The sequence below is a fragment of the Trachurus trachurus genome (assembly GCF_905171665.1).
Source record: "Trachurus trachurus genome assembly, chromosome: 20".
NCBI classification, from domain to species: Eukaryota; Metazoa; Chordata; class Actinopteri; order Carangiformes; family Carangidae; genus Trachurus; species Trachurus trachurus.
The window spans coordinates 24272624-24299783 of record NC_139911.1 but is presented as its reverse complement, the minus strand read 5'-3'; the positions used below and the strand labels follow the sequence as shown (position 1 = coordinate 24299783).

The following is a 27160-nucleotide window of genomic DNA, read 5'->3' as shown; positions in this document are numbered from 1 at the left end:
CCACAGGCACTGTTCAAATGATTTCCGCTGTTGGTTTTTAAGATAGAGCGGAAGGCTCCCAGTGAAATAAATTTAGTTCATTTTAGTTCAGATTGAAGGAGTAGGCTATTCCAAGCAGAGGGAGCAGAGAAACTGAATACTTTTTCCCATTTCAGTCTGAACACGGGGAGCAGAGAGGTACAAAATGTCGTTGGATCGTATAAGGCATAATGGCTTTTAGTTCTCTGAAGAAAAGTACATCAATAAGAAGGAACCAAGCCAAGAAGAGCCTTGTAGACCAGAGTCATCCAGTGTGTCGTCTCACATTTAAAGAAGGCATGCCAGCTCTAGCATACAGATCAGAGTGGTGGGAGAGGCCGAGCTACAGCCAGTGATAAACCTCAGAGCACAGTGGTAGACAGCTGGTTGAACACACATACACAACATCACAATAACCAAGTACAGGCAAAAGGGAGGGAGAAACATGACTTGTTTCTGTAATAGAAACCGACTTCACCCTCAATCTGGAAACCACATTTTTAACATAAACTTTGAATTAAAGCTCTATAGTGTTCTGAGCAGGATGGTGTGTGTGTGTGGGACTGAGTCAAGGTAAACAGTGTGTGTGTGTTCTGGGTGATGAATAAACATGGACAGTCAGTGTGTTTCACTGGGCTCATATTTATAATCACATAGTACTTTGCAACAGAATCTCTCAGTGGTAACAGTACGTCTGTGTGTGTGTGTGTGTGTGTGTGTGTGTGTGTGTGTGTGTGTGTGTGTGTGTGTGTGTGTGTGTGTGTGTGTGTGTGTGTGTGTGTGTGTACTTCAGAACGTCATCCAATCACAAACGCCATTGATGGGACCAATCAGTGGTGGCAGAGTCCAAGTATAAAGAACGGACGACAGTTCCACTGGATCACCATCACACTGGACCTCAAGCAGGTAACACACTGAAACACACACTGAAACACACACACGTCACCTCCTCAGGTGTTGTGTTGACTGAAATCAGAGTACAGAAAGCTGTGACTCCAACACAGGTACATGTCTGATTTAGAGCAGCAGCAACAACAACTATTAATCGATTAATCAACTATTTTGATAATCGAATAATAATTTTTAAAGAAGAAAAAGTCCAAATTCTCAGATTCCAGCTTCTTAAATGTGAATATTTCTGGTTTCTTTGTTCCTTTATGACAATAAACTGAGTCTCTCTTTGGTTTGTGGACAAAACAAGACATTTGAGGACGTTCTCTGGTGGTTTGAGAAACACTGACTGATATTTTTCAACATTTCTTAACATTTTATTGACCAAACAGCTAATCAATTAATCGTTAAAGGGACAACGAGGAGTTTCTATTTGGTTATAAAAAAGTATCACGTTAATGTGGATGAATCTACGTTACCCACACTTGTTAATGGGCTCATTTTCAATAAATATATCGTTTTGTCTCTATCGTTATTTTGTTATTATTAGTGGTGGTGGAAATGCTGGTTGAGCCGACCAGTGTTTCTTTACTTTAGGTTTTGTGGCGAGTCATGAGAATAACGCCGCCGAATCACCGTTTATGGTCGGAACTACGACGGTATGTGATCGTCTTCCAACCTCTGACTTTAATTCTTGATGATGAATGAAAACATGAGTCTGTCTTGCGCCGGTCAAAGAATTTCACGGTGCGGAGGCTCATAAATGTAGTGTGAAAACACTTCGCTTTTCCAGAGGTGGCAAAAGTACTATTCTGTACTTAAGTAGAAGTACAGATACATGTGTAAAAAAATACTCTGGTAAAAGTAGAAGTACTGATTCAACTCCTTTACTTAAAGCAGAAGTGAGTGGTCCGGTCGTTTTCGCTAATGCTGCGTTCCAGGCAGGCTTTTGAAATCGTAAATTACAGCTTCAAGTCACAACTTACGACTTTGTAGCGTTTCAGGCAACCCACTCGTGTTTTTCCGACCTGTTTTACCGGTGAAAGTCACTATAACGGCCACTTATGGGGTGAAATTACTGCCAAAACCCCACAAACCCGCAAAGCATGTTTTACTCACGCCCAACAATTCACAAACAAACTCAGTGTGTTTTGCAAATACAAAACATCATTCACAAACTAATGCATTTTGTTTCACAAATAAGAAATGCACCTATCGAATAAATACACCATGCTTCAGAAACAAAAAACATATTTCTTCAAGTAAAAGGAAAAAAATCCTTCAAGTATAAAAACACAATTCTACAACTACAACTACAATTCTACAACTACAAACACAATTTTACAACTACAACTACAATTCTACAACTACAACTACAATTCTGCAACTACAACTACAATTCTACAACTATGGAACTGTCACGTGACTTTTGGCAGTAATATTCCACCCTCCGCGCTGATCCACACACTTGCACTCACAGCCAGACCTGTAATTCGCACTCCACAACAACAGGTGGTGCTGCTGATTCTCCCCCAGCTGCTCCAGGGAAAGCAGCTGGGTGTAGCACTGGGTTTTAGCCTCTTCCACCCACTTTGGAGCCCGGTACACCACAACAACGCCGGCGTCCAGCGAGGGGAGGCTGCCTTAGTTTATTATATATCCACCACTTGATCCATTGCGTCACACCACGGTTTTAGTAGCATTGTAGCGAGCGGCTAACTGGTAGCATTAGCGGCTAGCTGGTAGCGTTAGCTACCAGCTTGGTGTAGGCACCAAATGTGGGGGCTCTGGGCTGCCAAAACCGTTGTGACTAAATCTGATGTTTGTTAAGTTTATAAAACTAATTATTGAACAAACATTACTATTTCTGTGTATTCTGTGTGCACGTTTTTGTAATTAGTCATGGTTGTCATAGTTGTTAGCTTTGCTGCTGCTGACAGCTAAGTTGACAGCAGCAGCAAACTAACATCAGGACGTCAGCTGTCAAAACCCTCCCGTTGTCAGACACGACATGAAACTACTCCAGTTAGCTCAGTCATGTTGGAACTAGGATATCCGCTGGAAAATAATATTTTTTTCATGGGCCGTTTATTGAGTTATTGTTTATTGACATTGCTAACAGCTAACGGTTAGCCCAGCTAATCTAAAATGTTTGGTCAACAATTCGTTTTATAGACTTAAAGCAGATATCACTGGCACGGCCGTTTCGGCTAATGCTGCGTTCAAGGCAGGCTTTTGAAACCGTAAGTTACAGCTTCAAGTCACAACTACGACTTGGTAGCGTTCCAGGTAACCCGTAGCTCGTGTTTTTACCATCCTGTTGTCTGTGAAAGTTCCCTATAACGGCCACTCGTAACTTCCGACCCGTGAACTCGTACCAGATCGAACTGGTATGACTTCACAGGAAGGAAAAACACAAAGTACGAGTTTCCTTGAACGCACCATGAGTTAGCAGCCCCCGCCCTTGTCAGGCATCAATTGGTCCTCGTGCTACGTCACCACATTCACGCGCATCCATTGGCTGCACACACAGCCCTTCATGCCGTTCTCTCTTCTCATTGGATAACACTTGTATCCCACAAGGAAAATTTTCCCCTCGGGTTACAGCAGAGCAGAGTGACGGAGAGACTCGTGTTTAGGCTGAAATACTTCATGTAAGTGATTGCTGACGGAAAATAGGACTATTTAGGACTTATATTAACAAAAACATTCCACTGATATCTGCTTTAATTAACATCAGAGTAAAGCTAAAACCTCGTCCGTATTGTTCTCATTAAAATTACGTGATGATTATAAATAAAGTCATCACGGCCAATGTCTATCAACCAGTCTATGCTATCAACAATACAGCAGGCTAACGGTGGAATGGAGCGTCATTCTCCAGGAAGTGGTGGATATAACCAGGGTGACTACCAGGGATTTTTAACGATCCAAAATCGCCGAGCAGTGTACACCCACCTCCGATAGTCACCCTGGTTACGGAATAAACTAAGGCAGCCTCCTCTCGCCGGACGCCGGTGTAGTAGTAGGCCTACCCCGGCTCCAAAGTGGGTGGAAGAGGCTAAAACCCAGTGCTACACCCAGCTGCTTAGCTGCTTTCCCTGGAGCAGCTGGGGAGAATCAGATTAATCAGCAGTCAGTTTCACACCTTATTCAACTGTGAGGACTAGTGCGAGGAGGCTGAGGCCAGAGCGATAGATATAACAATTGTTACAAGATGTTATATCTATCGCTCTGGCTGAGGCTAGTGCTAGTGCTAGTGCTAGCAGGAGCCCAGCCCACCACAACGGCTCTCATGTCTGTTACAACATAAAGTTGCCGGTGTTTACAAACTGCATGAACAAAACGCCACACTCTACCTAAATTAGTTCATAACAATTATTATAACTATTTATTGTTCGTTTTCAAGTGGCACCACATCGTCTGGACCCCACTTTTGGGAGATCTGTCATCTGTTTGGGTTGAGCAGGTACACTGCACTTCGGGCTATGAGCTGTGCCGTGACATAGGCCTATTGACTCAGCAGCACCACCTGTTGTTGTGGAGTGCGAATTACAGGTCTGGCTGTGAGTGCAAGTGTGTGGATCAGCGCGGAGGGTGGAATATTACTGCCAAAAGTCACGTGACAGTTCCATAGTTGTAGAATTGTAGTTGTAGTTGCAGAATTGTAGTTGTAGTTGTAGAATTGTGTTTGTAGTTGTAGAATTGTAGTTGTAGTTGTAAAATTGTGTTTGTAGTTGTAGTTGTAGAATTGTGTTTTTATACTTGAAGGATTTTTTTCCTTTTACTTGAAGAAATATGTTTTTTGTTTCTGAAGCATGGTGTATTTATTCGATAGGTGCATTTCTTATTTGTGAAACAAAATGCATTAGTTTGTGAATGATGTTTTGTATTTGCAAAACACACTGAGTTTGTTTGTGAATTGTTGGGCGTGAGTAAAACATGCTTTGCGGGTTTGTGGGGTTTTGGCAGTAATTTCACCCCATAGCCACTCGTAACTTCTGACCCGTGAACTCGTACCAGATCGAACTGGTACCACTTCACGGTCGGAAAAATACGAGTTTCCTTGAACGCACCATAACAGTCCTCGTCCCTACGTCACCACATTCACGGCGTTCCTTGGCTGCACACACAGCCCTGCATGCCGTTCTCTCTCCTCATTGGATAAAAACTGTAGGATACGATAAATGTTTTCTCCTCGGCTCAGAGCAGAGCAGAGGGACTGAGAGACCCGTGTTTCAGTCCAAACACTCTATGTAAGTGATTGCTGTCGGAAGATATAACTATTTAAGACTTATATTAAAGCAGAAGTGAGTGATATATTTGTGTTAATATAAGTCTTAAATAGTTATATCTTCCGACAGCAATCACTTACATCGAGTGTTTGGACTGAAACAAGGGTCTCTCAGTCCCTCTGCTCTGCTCTGAGCCGAAGAGAAAACATTTATCGTATCCTACAGTTTTTATCCAATGAGGAGAGAGAACGGCATGCAGGGCTGTGTGTGCAGCCAAGGGACGCCGTGAATGTGGTGACGTAGCGACGAGGACTGTTATGGTGCGTTCAAGGAAACTCGTATTTTTCCGACCGTGAAGTCGTACCAGTTCGATCTGGTACGAGTTCACCGGTCGGAAGTTACGAGTGGCCGTTATAGTGACTTTCACCGGTAAAACAGGTCGGAAAAACACGAGTGGGTTGCCTGGAACGCTACAAAGTCGTAAATTGTGACTTGAAGCTGTAATTTACGATTTCAAAAGCCTGCCTGGAACGCAGCATTAGCGAAAACGACGGACCACTCACTTCTGCTTTAACACAAATATATCACTCACTTCTGCTTTAAGTAAAAGTAAGAATGTACAGGCTCTGAAATGTACTTTCAAAGTAAAAGTAAAAAGTAAAAATGAATTTTTGCCGTTAATGAAACTTACATCATTTGATAATTTTGTTAAACAAAAAAAAGTTCAGACAGAATAATCAAGATTGAACTGACCAGAGGCGGTGGTTCCCATCGTCTGGGCCGCCACAGACTCGCACAAAAAAATAATAATAAGAATTTTTAAACAGCTGTTTCATCACCTCTCATCTCTGCCAGTCAGTCCACCTGCCGTCTCTCTCGCGTGCGGTCGCACACACACGCACATGCGCGCGCGCGCGCACGTGCACACAGACACGGGCACATGGACAGGTTGCGCTTTGCCGCTCGTGAACGGTAATGCGCTATATTGCGCTGATTGTATGGTGTTCAAACCCCCCCCCCCCCCCCCCCCCCCCCCCCAGTCCGATAGTCCGACCACCATCGCTTCCTTCCTCCATGCTGCTGCCTCCATGTCGCTGCTACAGTACAAGTTAGTAACTCGGTTCTCTCTCTACCGCCCCCCCTCCCTCCTCCGTCCCTCTTCTTCTCCCTCTTTCCCTCTCTAGTTCGTCACGTCTTCTACCGGTGCTTTTACGTCGTGTCAAAAAAAAAAAAAAAGTAACTAGCCTGTTTTTACAATGTAAGGAGTAGAAAGTACATATTTTTGCGTATAAATGTAGGGAGTAAAAGTAAAAAGTCGTCATAAAAATAAATACTCAAGTAAAGTACAGATACCTGAAAAATCTACTTAAGTACAGTAACGAAGTATTTGTACTTCGTTACTTGCCACCTCTGCGCTTTTCCAAAACTCCTCGTTGTCCCTGAAAATCAACAGATGAATCGATAATGAAAATAATCGATAGTTGCAGCCCTAGTCTGATTACATGTGTAACCTGGGTACTCTGAGGTAACTGGGGTGAAAATGTATTTGTCTCTTCAGATTTTTCAAGTGGCCTACATCATCATCAAAGCTGCTAACTCTCCACGGCCAGGTGAGACCCACATGTCTGAACTCACCATACACACCACACACATACACACATATACACTGCAGTGAAGTTAGTTTGAAGTTGGATATTTGACAGACATTCGCTCACTCACTCGCTTCTCAATATATTAAAAATCCATATAAAATATTAGATGTGTTCAAATGCAATAAAAACAGGTGTGTCTCATAGAGGAGGCTTAGCTCTACCATCCTGTGTCGATTTTGAGCCAACAGGTCACATGACCTAGGAGTTATTGAGCTATAATGCTCATATTTACAGTATAAAATACATTAAAAATTCATATAAAATATTTAATGTGTTTAAATGCAATAAAAACAGGTGTGTGTCATAGAGGAGGCTTAGCCCTACCATCCTGTGTTGATTTTGAGCCAACAGGTTACATGACCTGAGAGTTATTGAGCTCTAATGCTCATATTTACAGTATAAAATACATTAAAAATCCATATAAAATATTAGATGTGTTCAAATGCAATAAAAACAGGTGTGTCTCATAGAGGAGGCTTAGCTCTACCATCCTGTGTCGATTTTGAGCCAACAGGTCACATGACCTAGGAGTTATTGAGCTATAATGCTCATATTTACAGTATAAAATACATTAAAAATTCATATAAAATATTTAATGTGTTTAAATGCAATAAAAACAGGTGTGTGTCATAGAGGAGGCTTAGCCCTACCATCCTGTGTTGATTTTGAGCCAACAGGTTACATGACCTGAGAGTTATTGAGCTCTAATGCTCATATTTACAGTATAAAATACATTAAAAATTCATATAAAATATTAAATGTGTTTAAATACAATAAAAACAGGTGTGTCTCATAGAGGAGGCTTAGCCCTACCATCCTGTGTTGATTCTGAGTCAACAGGTCACATGACCTAGGAGTTATTGAGCTATAATGCTCATATTTACTGTATAAAATATATAAAATATTCATATAAAATATTAAATGTGTTTAAATACAATAAAAACAGGTGTGTCTCATAGAGGAGGCTTAGCCCTACCATCCTGTGTTGATTTTGAGTCAACAGGTCACATGACCTGGGAGTTATTGAGCTATTAATGCTCATATTTACTGTATAAAATATATAAAATATTCATAAAAAATAGTAAATGTGTTTAAATGCAATAAAAACAGGTGTGTGTCATAGAGGAGGCTTAGCCCTACCATCCTGTGTTGATTTTGAGCCTACAGGTTACATGACCTGAGAGTTATTGAGCTCTAATGCTCATATTTACAGTATAAAATACATTAAAAATTCATATAAAATATTAAATGTGTTTAAATACAATAAAAACAGGTATGTGTCATAGAGGAGGCTTAGCTCTACCATCCTGTGTTGATTTTGAGCCAACAGGTCACATGACCTGGGAGTTATTGAGCTCTAATGCTCATATTTAGCCTACTGTATAAAATATATAAAAAATTAATGTGACCTGTTGGCTCAAAATCAACACAGAATGGCAGATGTGAGCCTCCTCTATGACACACACCTTTTGTATTGCATTTAAACACATTTACTATTTTATATGAATATTTTATATATTTTATACAGTAAATATGAGCATTAATAGCTCAATAACTCCCAAGTCATGTGACCTGTTGGCTCAAAATCAGCACAGGGTGGTAGAGCTAAGCCTCCTCTATGACACACACCTGTTTTTATTGCATTTAAACACATTTACTATTTTTTATGAATATTTTATATATTTTATACAGTAAATATGAGCATTAATAGCTCAATAACTCCCAGGTCATGTTACCTGTTGGCTCAAAATCAACACAGGATGGTAGAGCTAAGCCTCCTCTATGACACACACCTGTTTTTATTGTATTTAAACACATTTACTATTTTATATGAATATTTTATATATTTTATACAGTAAATATGAGCATTAATAGCTCAATAACTCCCAAGTCATGTGACCTGTTGGCTCAAAATCAGCACAGGGTGGTAGAGCTAAGCCTCCTCTATGACACACACCTGTTTTTATTGCATTTAAACACATTTACTATTTTTTATGAATATTTTATATATTTTATACAGTAAATATGAGCATTAATAGCTCAATAACTCCCAGGTCATGTTACCTGTTGGCTCAAAATCAACACAGGATGGTAGAGCTAAGCCTCCTCTATGACACACACCTGTTTTTATTGTATTTAAACACATTTAATATTTTATATGAATTTTTAATGTATTTTAGACTGTAAATATGAGCATTATTAGCTCAATAACTCCTAGGTCATGTGACCTGTTGGCTCAAAATCAACACAGGATGGTAGGGCTAAGCCTCCTCTATGAGACACACCTGTTTTTATTGTATTTAAACACATTTAATATTTTATATGAATATTTTATATATTTTATACAGTAAATATGAGCATTATAGCTCAATAACTCCTAGGTAATGTGACCTGTTGACTCAGAATCAACACAGGATGGTAGGGCTAAGCCTCCTCTATGAGACACACCTGTTTTTATTGTATTTAAACACATTTAATATTTTATATGAATTTTTAATGTATTTTATACTGTAAATATGAGCATTAGAGCTCAATAACTCTCAGGTCATGTAACCTGTTGGCTCAAAATCAACACAGGATGGTAGGGCTAAGCCTCCTCTATGACACACACCTGTTTTTATTGCATTTAAACACATTTAATATTTTATATGAATTTTTAATGTATTTTATACTGTAAATATGAGCATTATAGCTCAATAACTCCTAGGTCATGTGACCTGTTGGCTCAAAATCGACACAGGATGGTAGAGCTAAGCCTCCTCTATGACACACACCTGTTTTTATTGTATTTAAACACATTTAATATTTTATATGAATTTTTAATGTATTTTAGACTGTAAATATGAGCATTATTAGCTCAATAACTCCTAGGTCATGTGACCTGTTGGCTCAAAATCAACACAGGATGGTAGGGCTAAGCCTCCTCTATGACACACACCTGTTTTTATTGCATTTAAACACATTAAATATTTTATATGAATTTTTAATGTATTTTATACTGTAAATATGAGCATTATAGCTCAATAACTCCTAGGTCATGTGACCTGTTGGCTCAAAATCAACACAGGATGGTAGAGCTAAGCCTCCTCTATGACACACACCTGTTTTTATTGTATTTAAACACATTTAATATTTTATATGAATTTTTAATGTATTTTAGACTGTAAATATGAGCATTATTAGCTCAATAACTCCTAGGTCATGTGACCTGTTGGCTCAAAATCAACACAGGATGGTAGGGCTAAGCCTCCTCTATGAGACACACCTGTTTTTATTGTATTTAAACACATTTAATATTTTATATGAATATTTTATATATTTTATACAGTAAATATGAGCATTATAGCTCAATAACTCCTAGGTCATGTGACCTGTTGACTCAGAATCAACACAGGATGGTAGGGCTAAGCCTCCTCTATGAGACACACCTGTTTTTATTGTATTTAAACACATTTAATATTTTATATGAATTTTTAATGTATTTTATACTGTAAATATGAGCATTAGAGCTCAATAACTCTCAGGTCATGTAACCTGTTGGCTCAAAATCAACACAGGATGGTAGGGCTAAGCCTCCTCTATGACACACACCTGTTTTTATTGCATTTAAACACATTAAATATTTTATATGAATTTTTAATGTATTTTATACTGTAAATATGAGCATTATAGCTCAATAACTCCTAGGTCATGTGACCTGTTGGCTCAAAATCGACACAGGATGGTAGAGCTAAGCCTCCTCTATGAGACACACCTGTTTTTATTGCATTTGAACACATCTAATATTTTATATGGATTTTTAATATATTGAGAAGCGAGTGAGTGAGCGAATGTCTGTCAAATATCCAACTTCAAACTAACTTCACTGCAGTCACATATACACATACACACAGTAACCGCAGTCACATCACATCCCAGTCTGTCTGTGTCACTGACCCGTCTGTCTCCCAGGTAACTGGATCCTGGAGCGCTCTCAGGACGGCGTGACCTTTGACCCGTGGCAATTTTACGCCATCAGTGATACTGAGTGTTTGACACGTTACAACATCACGCCGAGACTGGGACCTCCCACCTACAAGAACGACACAGAGGTCATCTGCACCTCTTACTACTCCAGACTGAACCCACTGGAGCACGGAGAGGTGAGACTAGAAACCTGTCTGTCTGTCTGACTGAACTTCTCTTGTGTTACCACATCCTCTCTGACCTGTCCCTATGTCTCATGTCTGTCTCTCAGATCCACACCTCTCTGATTAATGGCCGACCCAGTGCTGATGATTTGACCCCGAACCTCCTGAACTTCACTTCAGCTCGTTACATTAGACTGAGACTTCAGCGAATCAGAACTCTGAATGCCGACCTGATGACGCTGAGTGCACGCGACCCCCGAGAGATTGACCCCATTGTCACCAGGAGGGTGAGACAAGCTTATAGATATTTGAACATGTGTGATCAGATGATGAACATGGCTTTAGTTCCTCTTGTTTAACATGTTTAGACAGGTTTTCCCTTTTCTACAGTGTGTTTTTGCTGACTAGTCTCCAGAGTCACAGTAAAAAGTATACATCAAAATATTATTTTCTTTAATCATGGAACACCTCATAGGGTCATAGGGGATCAAGGTCTTGTCTCCTGCCTCAGCAGCTGAAGTTCTGATGTTCTTTGATGCAGTTGAAAAGTCAAAATAATCTCCTTTCCAAACCACTTTTCCTCAACCATAATGGAAAACTGATTTATGCATTAGACTGGAGGCATTGCTACATTAAATGCCATTTCAGTGCAACAGCTGTGCAGTGGGTTACAAAGACTAGATCTGGTCATCAATATAGGTTGACAAACCTCACACGAGTGCAGCACCAGTGTCGTCGAGTTCAGACCTGATATTATGCATCTCGGTAGAGGTCAGCTGCTAGAGCAGATGTGAACACACTCAAGATCAGAATCAGAAATACTTAATCCCTGCAGTAATGTGCTCACATTTAATATTTAGATTTTAACATTTGGATTTAATATTGTTCTATTTGTATATTCTATTATTAATAAAATTATCTATTGTGTCTCAAACAAGAAGGAAATGAGCTAAATAGCCTACATCAACTTTATCATGAACTACAAAATTATAACCGAATTATTCAATTAAAGTCCCATACTCTATTTAAAGCAGAAGTAAGCGGAATGTTTGTGTTAATATGAGTCTTAAATAGTTGTATCTTCCGACAGCAATCACTTCTATAGAGTGTTTGGTCTGAAACACGGGTCTGTCAGTCACTCTGCTCTGCTGTAAGCCCAGGAGAAAACTTTCCTTGTATCCCACAACCTTTATCCAATGAGGAGAGAGAACGGCATAAAGGGGCGGTCCTCTCTGTGTGTGCAGCCAAGGGATGCGCGTGAATGTGGTGACGTAGGGACGAGGGCGGGGACTGCTAACTCCATCTGCTGACAGGAAGTTAGCCAAAACCACCGGATCGCTTACTTCTGCTTTAATGTTATTAATCCCTGCAGTAATGTGCTCACATTTAATATTTAGATTTTAACATTTGGATTTAATTGTTCTACATAACCTGTCTCATACAAGAAGAAAATTTGCTAAATGTGAGAAAAATGAGATAAATACTTAATCTACTTTATCATGTACTTTATCAACTATAACATTATAACTTAATTATTAAATTAAAGTCCCATAGGGTGGATTGATATATGGTTTTACATACCGGTATAGGCCTATAACCAACCTGTCCACTAGAGGCGCCACTCTAAACCACATCAGCACGGAGGGGACCTCCTCTTCTTCTTTGGTATGGTTCACCTCACAGCTGTTCTGTCCTCGTCTGTCCCTGTCTCACTACGAGGTAATATCCTAATTATATCCATGGATGGTCGTATAATAGATCCATGATTATATCTCATCAAATCGTACAATCTTTCCTCACGAGTTCCGCCATTTTCGCAACTTTTCTTGTTGTGTTATTAGCATGGCTGATAACACAACTGGCCATACTGCTCGCGACTGCCCCCACGGTGTCCGCTGACACTGCTACGTAGTCGATATCAAAGATGCTCTGCTGTGTCTCTAACCCGTCTTTGTCCATATTCATAAGCTTCTACATGTAATACACGTAAAATAAATGTAAGAGTATGTAAGGAGGCTGTCTATTATGAATGAGCCTAAAGACCTGTGGATAAAATAATAAAACATCACTTCCTGTTAATTCATAGAGATGGTGCAGTAGGTAGGCTACACTTCAGAATCTTACACTAAAAAGTTGTGTGTGAAATGTGTGAAATGTTGAAAAAAGATGAATGTACTGTGTTTTTTTCCTTCTTCATTAATATTCTGTTTTATTTTGTTGTTTAATTTATTTGTTATATCACTTGATTCATTTTGTGTATCATTGTTTTTCTCTTAGTATTATTACTCCATCAAAGACATCTCTGTGGGTGGGATGTGTATCTGTTATGGACACGCTCAGAGCTGTCCGTTGGATCCCGTAACCAAGGTAACATCAGACTTGTTTTGCTTGGACACACACACCTGTAGCTATGGTGATCTGTTTCTGTGGTCCTCAACCAGTGTCTGTGTGTGTGTGTACAGAAGCTGCAATGTGTGTGTGAACACAACACCTGTGGAGAGAGCTGTAACCAGTGTTGTCCCGGGTACCACCAACTACCATGGCAACCAGGAACGGTCTCCAAGGGAAACACATGTGAAAGTAAGAGACTGAGTTAACAGGGAATGAAAAGTGTCTCAAAGTAGCTGTCTACTTCAAATCAGTAAATTAATTTCAGACGCTCGGTGGTGTAGAACAGACTCCTGGTTCATAGCTCAGCAAATATTATGAGAAAAAGACTGAGAATTATCAAGTGATGGGCATTTTTGTCATCTTTCCGTTGTTCAGATTGGCCTAATTTGCCTATTTTCAGAGAGGGGGTTTGTCTAAAGGAATCTTTACAATAAAACTGTCAGGTATCTCCATACAACCACTGGTTATTGTTCAATAACATCCTGGCTAATAGCATTGTATTTGATAGGAATTTATGATTTTCTGATAAATAAGAGAAAAGTAAAGGAGTCCCCATTTCCTGTCCACAAAAATGCAATTTCTGCCTAAATTAAAGCTATGTTTTCAGGTTTATTTTTCAGAAATGTTTTAAGTTAAAGGGTTAGTTCGGGTCTTTTGATATGAATCTATATAGCATCCCCATCACCAGTTACGTGCTGTGACAGTGACTTTCCCCGGACTGCGTCCCGTGAGCGGAGTTCCGGTGCTGACGAATGTAGTCCGGCTAGGTGGCTGGGGTTATGAAAATAAAGCGTTTTTCTTCTCAAAACAATATGCGTTCAAAAGAGTGATATATTTGCATCACAAAACCGTTGTCCACGAAAAAGTCTGACCTCGCAATCGCTTGGCGCTATTTTCTCTCCCTCCGTATCACTGCGCGCTGCCGCCTGTAGACGGCTGTGCGCGTTTCTATCAGCTGTTTCACTGAGTTTACTGCTCGGATAGTTCACATAAACATAGCCTTAGCCTATCTGATTATGACACAAGTCATGAAGCCATCCCTTGTTTTAGCACAGAGCCAAAGGGAGAGCTTTATGAACCTGATGTGATGCTGAACCTCGTCAGATGGAGTTAAAACGAGCAGACAGAGAGAGAGAGAGGAGGGACAGGGAAGCGACAAGCTGAAGTTAGACCACAGCTGTAGCTGTGACAGACAGGGTGACCGGGTGATGATCAGTAATGCAGCGTAGTCCGTGATGGAAGATCAGCCCGACAAATGTACACACACTATCAGACAATCAGGACGATTATTTTTTTCTTGCCTCCACACCAGCTGCGTCCACTGTGCTCTGGCTCAGCTGACCGGTGGTCAGATGGTAGTTAGATCTTCACATGTTGAACTCTTTTAAACAAAGTGCAGCCAAACACCAGGCTAAAGAGAGAGAACTGAGGCTCCTCTGACCGCTGCAGGTGAGCTGCACGTCAGCTGGCTGGAGCGCCGTTCTTTTTTTTTTTTCTTTTTTCTTCAGCAGCACCGTCCGGTGCAGGTGATGCACGCAGCACGCTGTCTGTCTGTGTATGTTTGTCGGTCTGATCTTCCACCATGAACTGCGCTGCAACGACCACCCACCTCTTTTATATAGGTCTACCTAACAGTCTATGGCTCTAACTCCATCTGACGAGGTTCAGCATCACATCAGGTTCATAAAGCTCTCCCTTTGGCTCTGTGCTAAAACAAGGGATGGCTTCATCACTTGTGTCATAATCAGATATGTTTATGTGAACTATCCGAGCAGTAAACTCCGTGAAACAGCTGATGGAAACACACAGCCGTCTACAGGCGGCAGCGCGCAGTGATACGGAGGGAGAGAAAATAGCGCCAAGCGATTGCGAGGTCAGACTTTTTCGTGGACAACGGTTTTGTGATGCAAATATATCACTCTTTTGAACGCATATTGTTTTGAGAAGAAAAACGCTTTATTTTCATGACCCCAGCCAACTAGCCGGACTACATTCGTCAGCACCGAAACCAGACCGGAACTCCGCTCACGGGACGCAGTCCGGGGAAAGTCACTGTCACAGCACGTAACTGGTGATGGGGATGCCATATAGATTCATATCAAAAGACCCGAACTAACCCTTTAACTTATTTCTGACTCTTTGGTGGTGTAGGACAGAGACCTGGTTCATAGATAAGCAAATATTTTGAAAAAGTGAACATTCTCAAGTGATGGGCTTTTTTGTCATCTTTCCCTTATTCGGACTGGCCTAATTTGTCTCTTTACCCCCCAAAACCGAATTTTACCCAAAAATAAAAGTTTGCAACAATCCATTTCATGAATGGGAGACCCTGAAGATTAAAAAAAACAAAACACTGTTGTGTTTTGTTCTACCTTGGGTAGGCGTATCTCAAAAACTAAAACCTTTTTTGAGGACTTGCTGCTAGTCCATCTCCTGCTGTCTGTCTCACTTCTCTGCCTCTCACCTCTCTGATTCCCACCTGTCTCTCTCTATTCCTCACCTGTCTCTCTCTCACCTGTTTTTCAGAGTGCAACTGTCACAACAAAGCAGTCGACTGTTTCTACAATCAAACGGTGGCTGAGCTCTCCCTGAGTTTGAACTTACGTGGCGTCCGTCGGGGAGGTGGAGTTTGTATCGACTGTCAGCAGAACACAGCTGGCATCAACTGTGAGACCTGCAGAGATGGATTCTACAGACCTGCTGAGGTACAGGTCACTAGGACTGAGTCCATAATAATGACTTAAAGGGGACATATAATAGAAATATCACTTTTTGAAGGCTCTTTATATCTGGGTGTTTGTCTTGCCTTCTGGCCCCAAAATGTGAGAACTGACAAATCTGTAATGTTCAGACTCCCTAGGTTAAAATCCATGTGGTTTTACGAGCTGTTCCCTTGGTTGTCTGACAATGATTTTTAGTTTTGGATTTTGCATAACCCCACCCCTACTTGGGACCAGTAGAAGGGTCAGGGCAAGCAGTGGTTTATTTGCATTTAAAGGGACAGACACTGAAAGCAGCCGTTCTGAACAGGGCTGTTTAGAGGATGAAAAGAGCTGTGATGTTTGATCCTTGGGGGATTTTGACCAAAGCATGTCACAGACATGTCTTTAAGACACCTGGGAACTATTTTAATTTGTGGAAAAGGGGCAGAATATGTCTCCTTTAAAGCTTAAAACTTACCTAATTGTTTGTGTGTGTGTGTGTGTGTGTGTGTGTGTGTGTGTGTGTGTGTGTGTGTGTGTAGGTCTCTCCATATTCAGACTTCCCCTGTCTTGAATGTAACTGTGATCTGAGAGGTTCAAAGTCTTCAGTCTGTTCCAGAGACGACACACAGCCAGGTCACTATTATTATTTTTAATATAATTATTATCACTGTGTTTGTGTACACAGCAAATTCTCTAACATGTGTGTATATGTCTGTGTAGGTGTGTCTGCAGGTCAGTGTGTGTGTAAGGAGGGGTTCGCGGGTCAGCGATGTGATCGTTGTGCATTCGGATACAGAGATTTTCCCGAGTGTGCTCGCTGTGAGTGTAACCTGTCAGGCAGCACCAACACCGACCCCTGCAGCCCCTGCACCTGCAAGGTAAACCCCTCACCTCTTCATCTATCGTCTGAGATCTCACTCGTTCCCTGACGTCTCAACTGTTCTCTGATCTGTTGTCTGTCCCTCAGGCCAATGTGGTGGGAGCCCACTGTGACCTGTGTAAACCAGGCTTCTACAACCTGCAGAAACACAATCCACTCGGCTGCACCAACTGCTTCTGTTTTGGCGTGTCTGATGTCTGTGAGAGCTCCACCTGGTCCAAAGCTCAGGTAACACACACACGCACGCACACACACACACACACACACACACACACACACACACACACACACACACACACACACACACACACACACACACACACACACACACACACACACACACACACACACACACACACACACACACACACACACACCTATCCACATGCACACTTTCAACACTTTTAAGTGTTGTATTTGGCAGGCATTTTAGATTTAGTCTTAGTTTTAGTCTTTTGGACTAAAATGTTTATTAGTTATAGTCAATTTTAGTAATTTCTATATGTGATAGTTTTAGTCGATGAAAACTCAAAAAGATTTTAGTCAGTTTTAGTAAACAAAAAACAACAAATTAATTCAATAAGTAGGCTATTGAAGATTGCTGTTGGGCATATTTCAACTTTTTTTCCTACATATTTCAACTGATTTTTTCATGAATTGATGCTCACTTCATCATACAATAGTGTCACACCTAAGTTGTGAAAATAGCAGATCTATAAGTTCAACACATTGCAACACGAGCTTGTAGATCGGCTATTTCCACCAATAATTACAATAATAAAGGAATGGTTTTAGACATACAGGGCCCTAGTCTCGTAGACCGAGCGAAGTCTAAGTGCAGCGCAGCTTCGCCACGCCAACGGGGCGTGGACCAGGTCCTTTTCGCAAGATTGGTGGGCCGCACAGTCAGACTTAGACCAGCGTAAACCCTCCCCTCGTCCCTCCCACCGGCGCAAACGGCGAAGAGGGAGGAGACAGGGCGGGAGGGAGACAGGAGGAGGAGAGAAAGGCGTGGAGTGGGTTTGACACAGCCGAGTCAGATCTTCACCAATCAAATGAGCTCCTCTCCTCACCTTTAACTGCGCGGCGGGCGATGCACGCTGCAAGTTTGTCATTTTATACTTGGACATGGACGGAGGAAACAGCGACGCCAGAGGCCGAACCTCTCCCCGGAGGAAACAGCTGTTTCCCCGGAGGTCCGAGCTCAGAGTGACCAATAATGAGTTTACTAATATACTTAACCAGGATTGATCTGATACACTGAGAACCGGTGCTCAGTGTAAGAAACAACAACTAATAAACTAATAAAGAAACTCACAGTTATTCAAACCCTGTGTAAGCAAGATGAAGGTGTAGCCTACACTAATCACAACATAAACAAACACCATGCGGAATGAAATCAGCGTAAAGGACGCTCTCTCGCTCTCTCTCTCTCTCTCTGTCGGTCTCTTTTTTTCTCTTTTTTTCTATGATAGAGAGTACTGTAGTAGGCTATATACTGACTATCTGATACCGAGGCTGTGGTGGACTAAGAGAGATGAAGATTTGTGTTTTGTTTTTCATTACTGTACGGCTGCCTGATGCGCTAATGAATTAATAAGTAAATAAATAAATAAAGCGATCATCACAAGGGCAGAGTGGTATCTCAACACGGCAGCGACATGCAGTCATCCACCCTCAGTCCTGCTTTTGGGACATCCACAGCTGCTTTTCAGTGCCAGTTCGTCCCTGCTGTGTTAATTCAGGTGGAGTTTCCTTTACGCGCCGACAGCCTTTGATCTCTGCTTTGATCTGACGTCAGATGTGACGGGACAATCTATATAGATATAAATTCACGTGTTGATTCCATTAGTTGCATTAAATAGTGGTTATTGTGGATATTTATTGCATCGAAATGTGTCTGGAACTGTGGAGATCTGCCTGTGAGGTCTTGGTGACGTGTGTGCACTGCAGGTCAGTCAGCCAAACTTCCACTGCACCTGCTGCGCTTCGCCCTGCGCTGAGACTAGACCTGGTTGGAGGTGGCGAGCTTTCAGCGCAACCTCGGCGAGACATTTTCGCACAAAACTTCCACTGCACCAAGCTGAATCTGTGACGCCTCCCCCTGCTGCGCGGCCACGCCTATCTCAGCGCAGCGCGATCTGCCAATCTTCCAATCTGACTTTGCGCTAGGCTGCGCTGGTCGAAACTTGCATCAGACCAGCTGCGCTACCTTGCGCCACCTGCGCTGCGCCAGCAAACTAGGGCCCACAATGTTTCCATCCAACAACACATACTTTCTGGTCTAAGGATTATACATTAGCCTACACACAGATAAAGTGGTAACAGTAGTGCGTTCAGTTTTTTTTTCCTGCTGGATTATATTTAAAATACGTCCATATATCTTCTCGTCAAGTGAGCAGAATGTGCGCTGCATGCCACATGCCATGACCACACAAGGATGGGATGCAGCAGCGTTGCAGATACTATTTAGGTTTTAATTGACAAATTACACACACAATAAGCAGAAATGTCATGCATTTTGAACGTCTGACCACCCACCCAGCAGCGTCGTTCTATTTTTGCGGAGCCGTTGCTAAATCATGTGAAGCTTTAGAGTTATGACAATCCACAATATGAAATTTAGAGGCGATCACAGCCCTACCACTAACATTTACGTCCATTCTCGTCTCGTGAACGAAAACTCACACACATCTGTCATGTTTTCGTCATCAGAGAGCCATGTTTATCTCGTCACCATCTCGTTATCGTCATGAAAAAAAGGGGCATCAAAGAAATAATTTCGTTATCAACACACTTTTACTCACTGCTTTTTCTCATGGAACAAATAAGCATGTTGTATAATGTCTGATGATGTTTGTTCAGGTTGTATATACAGATGCTTGGCTCCGCCCCCCTCACCCCCTCCACACCCCTCCCGTCATCGATGACAATGACCTCCCAATTCTTGGCAACAAATCATTTGTCCACGCTCATCATCAAGTGCTGTCATGGGAAGCATCTGCTAGTTTCCTCGGCAACAAGGTTAGCTACCATCTCCATATTTGGACATAACGCCATCAATCAGTGTAAACGTGCATGACCTATCTTACTTCCTGTCTGTCTGGTTCTAGCTGCTGTCTTATGGAGGTTACCTGAACTACTCAGTGGTCTACGATGTCCCATTGGACAACGAAGACCACTCTCTCTCCATCCACTCTGATGTCATCATTGAGGTGAGTTTCACATTAAAAACTGCAATTACAGTGTTTTAAAGGGGACATATAATGCAAATGTGACTTTTTGAAGGCTCTTTAACATATATCTGGGTTTTTGTTTTGCCTTCCTGCCCCCAAAATGTGAGAATTTACAAAAAAATCTGTAATTTTCAGGCTTTAAGACACCTGGGAACTTTTATAATTTGTGGGAAAGGGGCAAAATATGTCTCCTTTAAGAACTACAACCCCCAGACTGAACTGATCCGTTGTGCTCTCATCTCCTCCTCATCCTCCTCATCCCCATCTCCAGGGTAACGCCCAGACTCTTCGTCTCTCTCGACTTCTCCCCCTCTTCCTGTCTCCGTTGGCCGAGCGCTTGGCTTCTGTGGAAATCGTACCGAGGCAGTTCGTGGACGACCAGACAGGTGGTCATGTAACCCACGACGACGTGCTGTCAGTACTGGCTGACGTGACAGCGCTGAGGGTCAGAGCTCAGCTGAATGCCCCGGCTGAAGGGCCGATACGGTGAGGACAAGTCATGAAATCAGTCATCAGAGGTGAAAGCTCCTCATTGTGGAACACGGGACACTTTTGAACGGTCTCCTCTGACTCATACTGTTAATGTGACCTGACAGTCCTGATCCTGTATCAGTGGAGCAGCTGTCTAATCACTGTGTCTGTCCTTCAGACTCAGCTCAGTGTCTCTGGATGTTGCTGACTCTGGATCACCGTCTGGGGTTCTGGCTGTTTCCGTGGAGACATGTGAATGTCCATGGGGTTACAGCGGTACTTCCTGTGAGGTCAGTAGTTCACCTTGGAAATTTGACTTTTGCCTGCTGGAACTATTAGTACTGTTGACATTAATCATTTCCTATGGACGGCTTTGACACGGAGTCCCAGATTTACTAACCATTCAGTAATATTGTGTATTTCTGTGTGTGTTGTGTTGTGTTGTAGACGTGTCTCTCAGGTTTCTACAGAGTGGGAGGAGTTGTGTTTGGAGGAAACTGTATGCAGTGTGAGTGTAGCGGTCACGCCACGGAGTGTGACATCAACGGAGTTTGTTTGGTAAGTTTGAACAAACACAATCAACAAGCAGGGAGAGGACATGAAGCAGAATGACATGTATCTGTCTCTGACTCTGAAGTGTCTCTGTCTCTGATTTGTCTCTGACTTTGTCTCTGACTCTGTCTCTCTGACTTGTCTGTCTTTGGTCTCTGTTTCTATCAGGGCTGTATCCACAACACCACAGGCCCTCACTGTGATCAGTGTCTCCCTGGTTTCTATGGCGACTCGACTGAGGGGACAGCAGATGACTGTCGGCTGTGTCCATGTCCTCTGACGGTGCCGTCCAACAGGTGTGTTTTCAAAGTGCATGAACACACAAACACACTGACTGTGAGTGAGTGTTAAATGAAATGAAATGATATTAATACATGTGTGTGTGTGTGTGTGTGTGTGTGTGTGTGTGTGTGTGTGTGTGTGTGTGTGTGTGTGTGTCTCAGGTTCAGTCCCACCTGTCTCCTGGAGACGTCTGGTCATGTGTCCTGTGACCAGTGTCAGGAAGGATACACAGGGACCAACTGTGAGAGGTGAGGACTGACAGGCTGATCTGTCCATCAGTGGACAGGAGGACTTGGTGTAACACTGTGTGTGTGTGTGTGTGTGTGTGTGTGTGTGTGTGTGTGTGTGTGTGTGTGTGTGTGTGTGTGTGTGTGTGTGTGTGTATTCAGGTGTGCCAGTGGTTACTACGGTAACCCCCAGGTGGTGGGCGGATCGTGTGTGCGCTGTGAGTGTAACGGCAACGTGGACGTCAGTGAGGCGGGACACTGCGACACAGTCACCGGGGAGTGTCTGCGTTGCCTCGGCAACACAGCCGGGAGACACTGTGAGGTCTGTCGGTCCGGTTACTATGGAGACGCCGTGCACGCAAAAGACTGTCGGGGTAAGACACACACACACACAGACACACTATAGCTACAGATGGTCCAGGCAGCAGCACAGTGGTTGGTCAGGACACACAGGGGAATATCAACCAATCAACATCCTTTATTTAACCAGGTCAAAAACTCATTGAGATTTAAAACCGCTTTTCTAAGAGTGACCTGGCCAAGATGGCAGCAGTTACACAACACACAAGACACAAATAAAATACAATCACACATTTCAGGAAAACGTGGTTAGACAATGCAATCACACAGTCTGATTGAGCTCAATTCTCTGTCTTTTATAACAACACACAAGACACAATTGTCTATAATTGACTTGAATTCCCTCAGAGTTACAAGATGTGTCAATTTCAAGTCTTTCTGCACATCGTTCCAGGTCGACGGGGCAGAAAATTGAAAAGACTTTTTGCCCATTTCCGTTCTCACTCTCGGGACCTTCATCTGTATAATGTCCAGACAACACAGGCCATAACGGCTGTGGTTTCTACACATGTGTAAACACAAATATGTAGGCAAAAGTCCAAGTATAGATTTATAAATAAAAGTCAGCCAGTGAGAGAGATGGACAATGTGCGACGGCATATAAGGAACAGTGATGTACACGGTAGTTGCAACCAGTAATAAAACACAAAGCACAGTGATATAGGTACAGTATCCAATTTCTTTAAAAAATGACTAGGAGCGTTCATAAAAAGCAGGTCTCCGTAGTCCAACAAGGATAAAAAAAAAGTTGTGCTGATCAAGTGTTTTCTAACTTGCAATGAAAAATACAGTTTATTTCCTAAAAAAGAAACCTAATTTCAATTTCAGTTTAGAAACAAGTTTATTGAATATGCTGCTGGAGTCAAGGTTCAACTGGTTCTACTATTTATCTAAACACAACGCATTAGTAACAACCTTCACTTTTAATAGACCAAACATCCTAAAGTTTAGACTGCACACACACACACACACACACACACACACACACACACACACACACACACACACACACACACACACACACACACACACACATACTGCCCTGTGTGTGTAGCAGCAGGAATGTTGATCTTTTCAAATCCAGATTAGGTTTGACCTCTGACCTCCTTGTTTCTGCTGTCACATGACTCTGATTGTGAGTGTGAGTGTGTGTGTGTATGTGTGTGTGTGTGCCAGAGAGACCTCATTGACCTGCAGTCTGACCATCTGACTGTTCATTCACTGACCAGTCATCAGATAATCACTGAGCACTAGTATCAGATCAATATGAAGATTCATACACACATACAATTTTAACTTTAACTGAATTTTAAACAAATCCGGCCCCTCTTAACAGCTGATGCAGCCAAAACCTCTTCTGTTTGATCCTCTCTCATATTGATTACTGCTTCACAAACTGGGCGTTTCATAGAACAGCTGTATAACAGAGCAGTTAAGATATAGACCAAAACTCCTATCATCATTCTAAGGTTCTGGAAAAGCATCACTTTAGACTTCGAAAACTTGGCAGTGTTTAAAAATGTTTGTTTTCATAATAAGTGTCTACACGAACCAGCACCAACTCCTGTTAAAGAATACATTCATAGAAAAAGTCTGACAGGACCAGGTACCAGATCAGGCACAAGAGGTGACCTTGAGATCACACAGAAGGACCTTTGGTCAAAATGTTTGATCTATAAAAAGTGCATGGCAAACCTGGAATAACCTCAGTCACAGTTATAGTCTACTTGCCAGCCCATAGGGCCCCATTGTGAACCCGGAAATGTTGAGTACCCCAAAGTTTTATGTTAGAAATATATAGTATGGGTCCCCAGTATTCAGAAACTGCCAGATGCTAACTTATATATATTGGGCAATTAGCATAACTGACATAATTCGCATAAATTAGCATAATTTCCTATATGGGCAATATTTCAACAAAATTGACTTGGCTGATCTGGGCAATATTGGAGTGGTTTTAGGGGTTATTGATGATGCTGAATCCGTTTCTGACATTTTCAAAATTCAAAATGGCTGTCTAAACCGGAAGTGACCAGATTTTAACCGCCAGTGGGCCGATTTTGATGGATTTCAAAATCTGGTCACCGGTTTAGACGGCCATTTTGGATTTTGAAAATGTCAGAAATGGATTCAGCATCATCAATAACCCCTAAAACCACTCCAATATTGCCCAGATCAGCCAAGTCAATTTTGTTGAAATATTGCCCATATAGGACATTATGCTAATTTATGCTAATTATGTCTGTTATGCTAATTGCCCAATATATATAAGTTAGCATCCGGCAGTTTCTGAATACTGGGGACCCATACTATATATTTCTAACATAAAACTTTGGGGTACTCAACATTTCCGGGTACTCATTGTTGGCAAGTAGACTATTAAGGAGAGTGTTGAAGGAAAAACTAAAAGCATGGTTACAAGCAAACCAGACATGTGACCACCTGTAACCTAGAACAACTGCCGGGGCATTTGAGTTTTTATTTTCACTTAATTGTTCACAATATGTTTGTGTATGTCATTTTGGTTTTAGTAGTACTTAAATAATATAATTATGCATTACATTTTGTGCAATATCTACACACTTCTGCTCGTGCAACTGGGTGTAATGGGCATCGTGCAATACAACCTGGCACTTTAAACTGATGTGCACTTTAGGGCCTTGTGCAATCTCCCCCGACCTGTGGAATATGTTTGTCAATATGTTCTTCATTGTCATAGTTGCCTTTTTGTCTTTTTGTGTTGTCTACATTATTATGTGTACTGTTATTGAACTGTTTTTATGTTTATGGGACTCTGGACGGAAATGAGCATCTTGCTATAATCCGGCACATTTACATGTTTTTGTCCATTAATGTGCACTGTCCCATCCAAATAAACACATAAAGTAAAGTAAGATGCTGACACCTTTTGAAACAGTGACGGTGGCTGTTTCACATTCAGGGTCAATTCAGGATGTTTTCTCATGTCTGTGCTGCTGCTGACTCAGTTCCACTTACAGCTTTGATAGACACACAGAGTCATGGGACATGTAGTTGTTTAAATGTGTGCTGTGAATATGAAGCCAGAGATAAACTGAGTGTGACACAGGGACCAACGAGAGTGGGGGTACAGTCCTACATCAGACTGACAGTGGGGTGGTTTCTTTCTCTCTATCAGAGTGTGGTTGTGATGTCAACGGCGCCCTCTCCAGTGAGTGTGATGCCACAACAGGTCACTGTTTGTGTAGAGGGAATGTGATAGGACGTACCTGTGATCGCTGCCAGGTAATACACATCTATCTATCTATCTATCTATCTATCTATCTATCTATCTATCTATCTATCTATCTATCTATCTATTAGGGGTGTCACGATTCTCCAAATCCTCGATTCGATTTGATTTTCGATTTTAGGGTCACGATTCGATTCGATTCTCGATTTTTTTTCTTTTTCTTACAGCACAGACGCCTATGCTATTTTCAGACTAGTCTAGTCTACGATCATTGGTTTTATTCATCAAATTTTGTACAGTAAATCTTATTTCAAAAGATGGGCTACATATAAGTGATGCAATTTCCATAATGTATCACATTAGGCACTAATGGTAATAATTTCTTTACAATATAAAGGTAACATGCCCCCAAAAATCATGATCCAGGGGCCAAAATTGCCCCCAAGGTTTTGAAACAAATATATTTATATCTGTACATTATCATAATTTTATTTTCATTAATTTACCGTCGTGTCTCATTATTCTCCTGAATTACATTAATGTAATGTAAACAGATTGCGCTGATACGCGAGAGTCATGTGACAGCGGGGCAGAGCTGCAGCTGCAGCTCAGGTCCTGATCAGACTGGCGGTGGCCACTGGCCCACAGTCAATCAGTCCCGGATCCTCCACCGTCACCAGATCCCCCGAAAGCCCCCGCAAATAATACATCGACAAAAAGTGGCAAGTTGCAGCTTTTCGTCGGCTTATTATTTGCGGGTTTTTTTTTTTTTTTTAATCTTATAACGTCTCTGCAACATGCGGCTCTCAGCGCTTGTCGGTGCTGTGTAGTCAGAGCTGTGTCTCCCTCCTGTTTCCCAGGTAGGAGGGGGACAGTAGCCCACCAGGGCTGGGTAATAAAACGCTATAAATTGTGAAATAACTTTTCTTCGATAGAAATATGAGACGTGGTCGATTCGGTTTCATTCATCCATGTTTTGGCAAATAGCCAATGATATTGAGAGTTGCGCCGTGCCGAACCAATCATGTGGCTGGAATAGAGCCAGTCAACATGTGCATTTGTTTGGGTTGCTGCAGACGTGCACATCAGCTGACACCGCCGGTAAAAAAAAAAGAGAGAGCGAGGGAGAGGGAGAGAGAGAGTTGCAGAGAATGAGTGAGTGTTGTCTCGAAATAAAAAGTAAAGGAGAACTCGGACCAGTGACTGACAAGACGCTTGGTGCGCAATGGGGACAACGGGCAGTTGTAGCTTTGCGTGCGGGGGGGAGGGGGGATCGTCGATCCTCTCTTTGACTTCGATGCTCGAGATCGTGACGTAATTTCGATCGATTTCGATAAAAAATCGAAATCGTGACACCCCTACTATCTATCTATCTATCTATCTATCTATCTATCTAGACACTTCGTAGTAGTTTGCAGAGGAAGAAATATCTATTTGCATCTGGTTATAGACACAATGTTGGCTCTGCATTTTCTGCTTAATGATGCTAAAATAATTTTTCATATAGTCAAAATGACGCCATAGCGATATCTGTAATCTGTTAAAGGGATAGTTCACCCAAAATTCAAATTTCACTCATTATCTACTCACCCTCATGTCGACTAAGAGCTGTGAGAATTTTCAGAGTCCTCCATTCCTTCTCTGAGTTACGGGGGGGTCCTCGCAGCAGTATTTGTCCATATAATGGTTGTCAATGGATACCAACTTTCTTCATCCAAAAAGACACACCAAAAAACATCCAAATACCTCCATACTGCTCGTCTGTAATGTCCCTCTTGTATTGAAGCCCCGACATGAGAAATAGTTTCGAAAAAAATTAAATAAGTCTATATTTTAAGCTTGTTTGTAGTGGAAGCTCCCAGTGTCTCGGTTCACTGCTCTTCCTGTGTCAGTTCAAATCTCGCGTGATTTGCACTGAC

The 27160-nt window shown here is 41.9% G+C and overlaps 2 protein-coding genes across 2 annotated transcripts in view; one reads left to right on the top strand and one right to left on the bottom strand.

Moving 5' to 3' along the window:
- The window catches only part of tubb6 (tubulin, beta 6 class V), a 403096-nt gene that overhangs the window by 124485 nt on the left and 251451 nt on the right, over nt 1–27160 (bottom strand). The gene's annotated exons all lie outside the window — the stretch shown is intronic.
- Nucleotides 1–27160, top strand: part of lama1 (laminin, alpha 1) — a gene marked incomplete at both ends in the record, with an annotated part of 60384 nt that overhangs the window by 6414 nt on the left and 26810 nt on the right. The window contains 19 exons of the mRNA XM_083995331.1: nt 812–924; nt 6703–6754; nt 10748–10938; nt 11034–11213; nt 13204–13293; nt 13389–13506; nt 15844–16022; nt 16562–16655; nt 16743–16900; nt 16990–17130; nt 19768–19926; nt 20016–20117; nt 20410–20624; nt 20788–20899; nt 21057–21167; nt 21330–21457; nt 21605–21691; nt 21833–22044; nt 25188–25294. Of these exons, the coding sequence (XP_083851457.1) occupies nt 812–924; nt 6703–6754; nt 10748–10938; nt 11034–11213; nt 13204–13293; nt 13389–13506; nt 15844–16022; nt 16562–16655; nt 16743–16900; nt 16990–17130; nt 19768–19926; nt 20016–20117; nt 20410–20624; nt 20788–20899; nt 21057–21167; nt 21330–21457; nt 21605–21691; nt 21833–22044; nt 25188–25294 (2549 nt within the window). The remainder of the gene's footprint in view (nt 1–811; nt 925–6702; nt 6755–10747; nt 10939–11033; nt 11214–13203; nt 13294–13388; nt 13507–15843; nt 16023–16561; nt 16656–16742; nt 16901–16989; nt 17131–19767; nt 19927–20015; nt 20118–20409; nt 20625–20787; nt 20900–21056; nt 21168–21329; nt 21458–21604; nt 21692–21832; nt 22045–25187; nt 25295–27160) is intronic.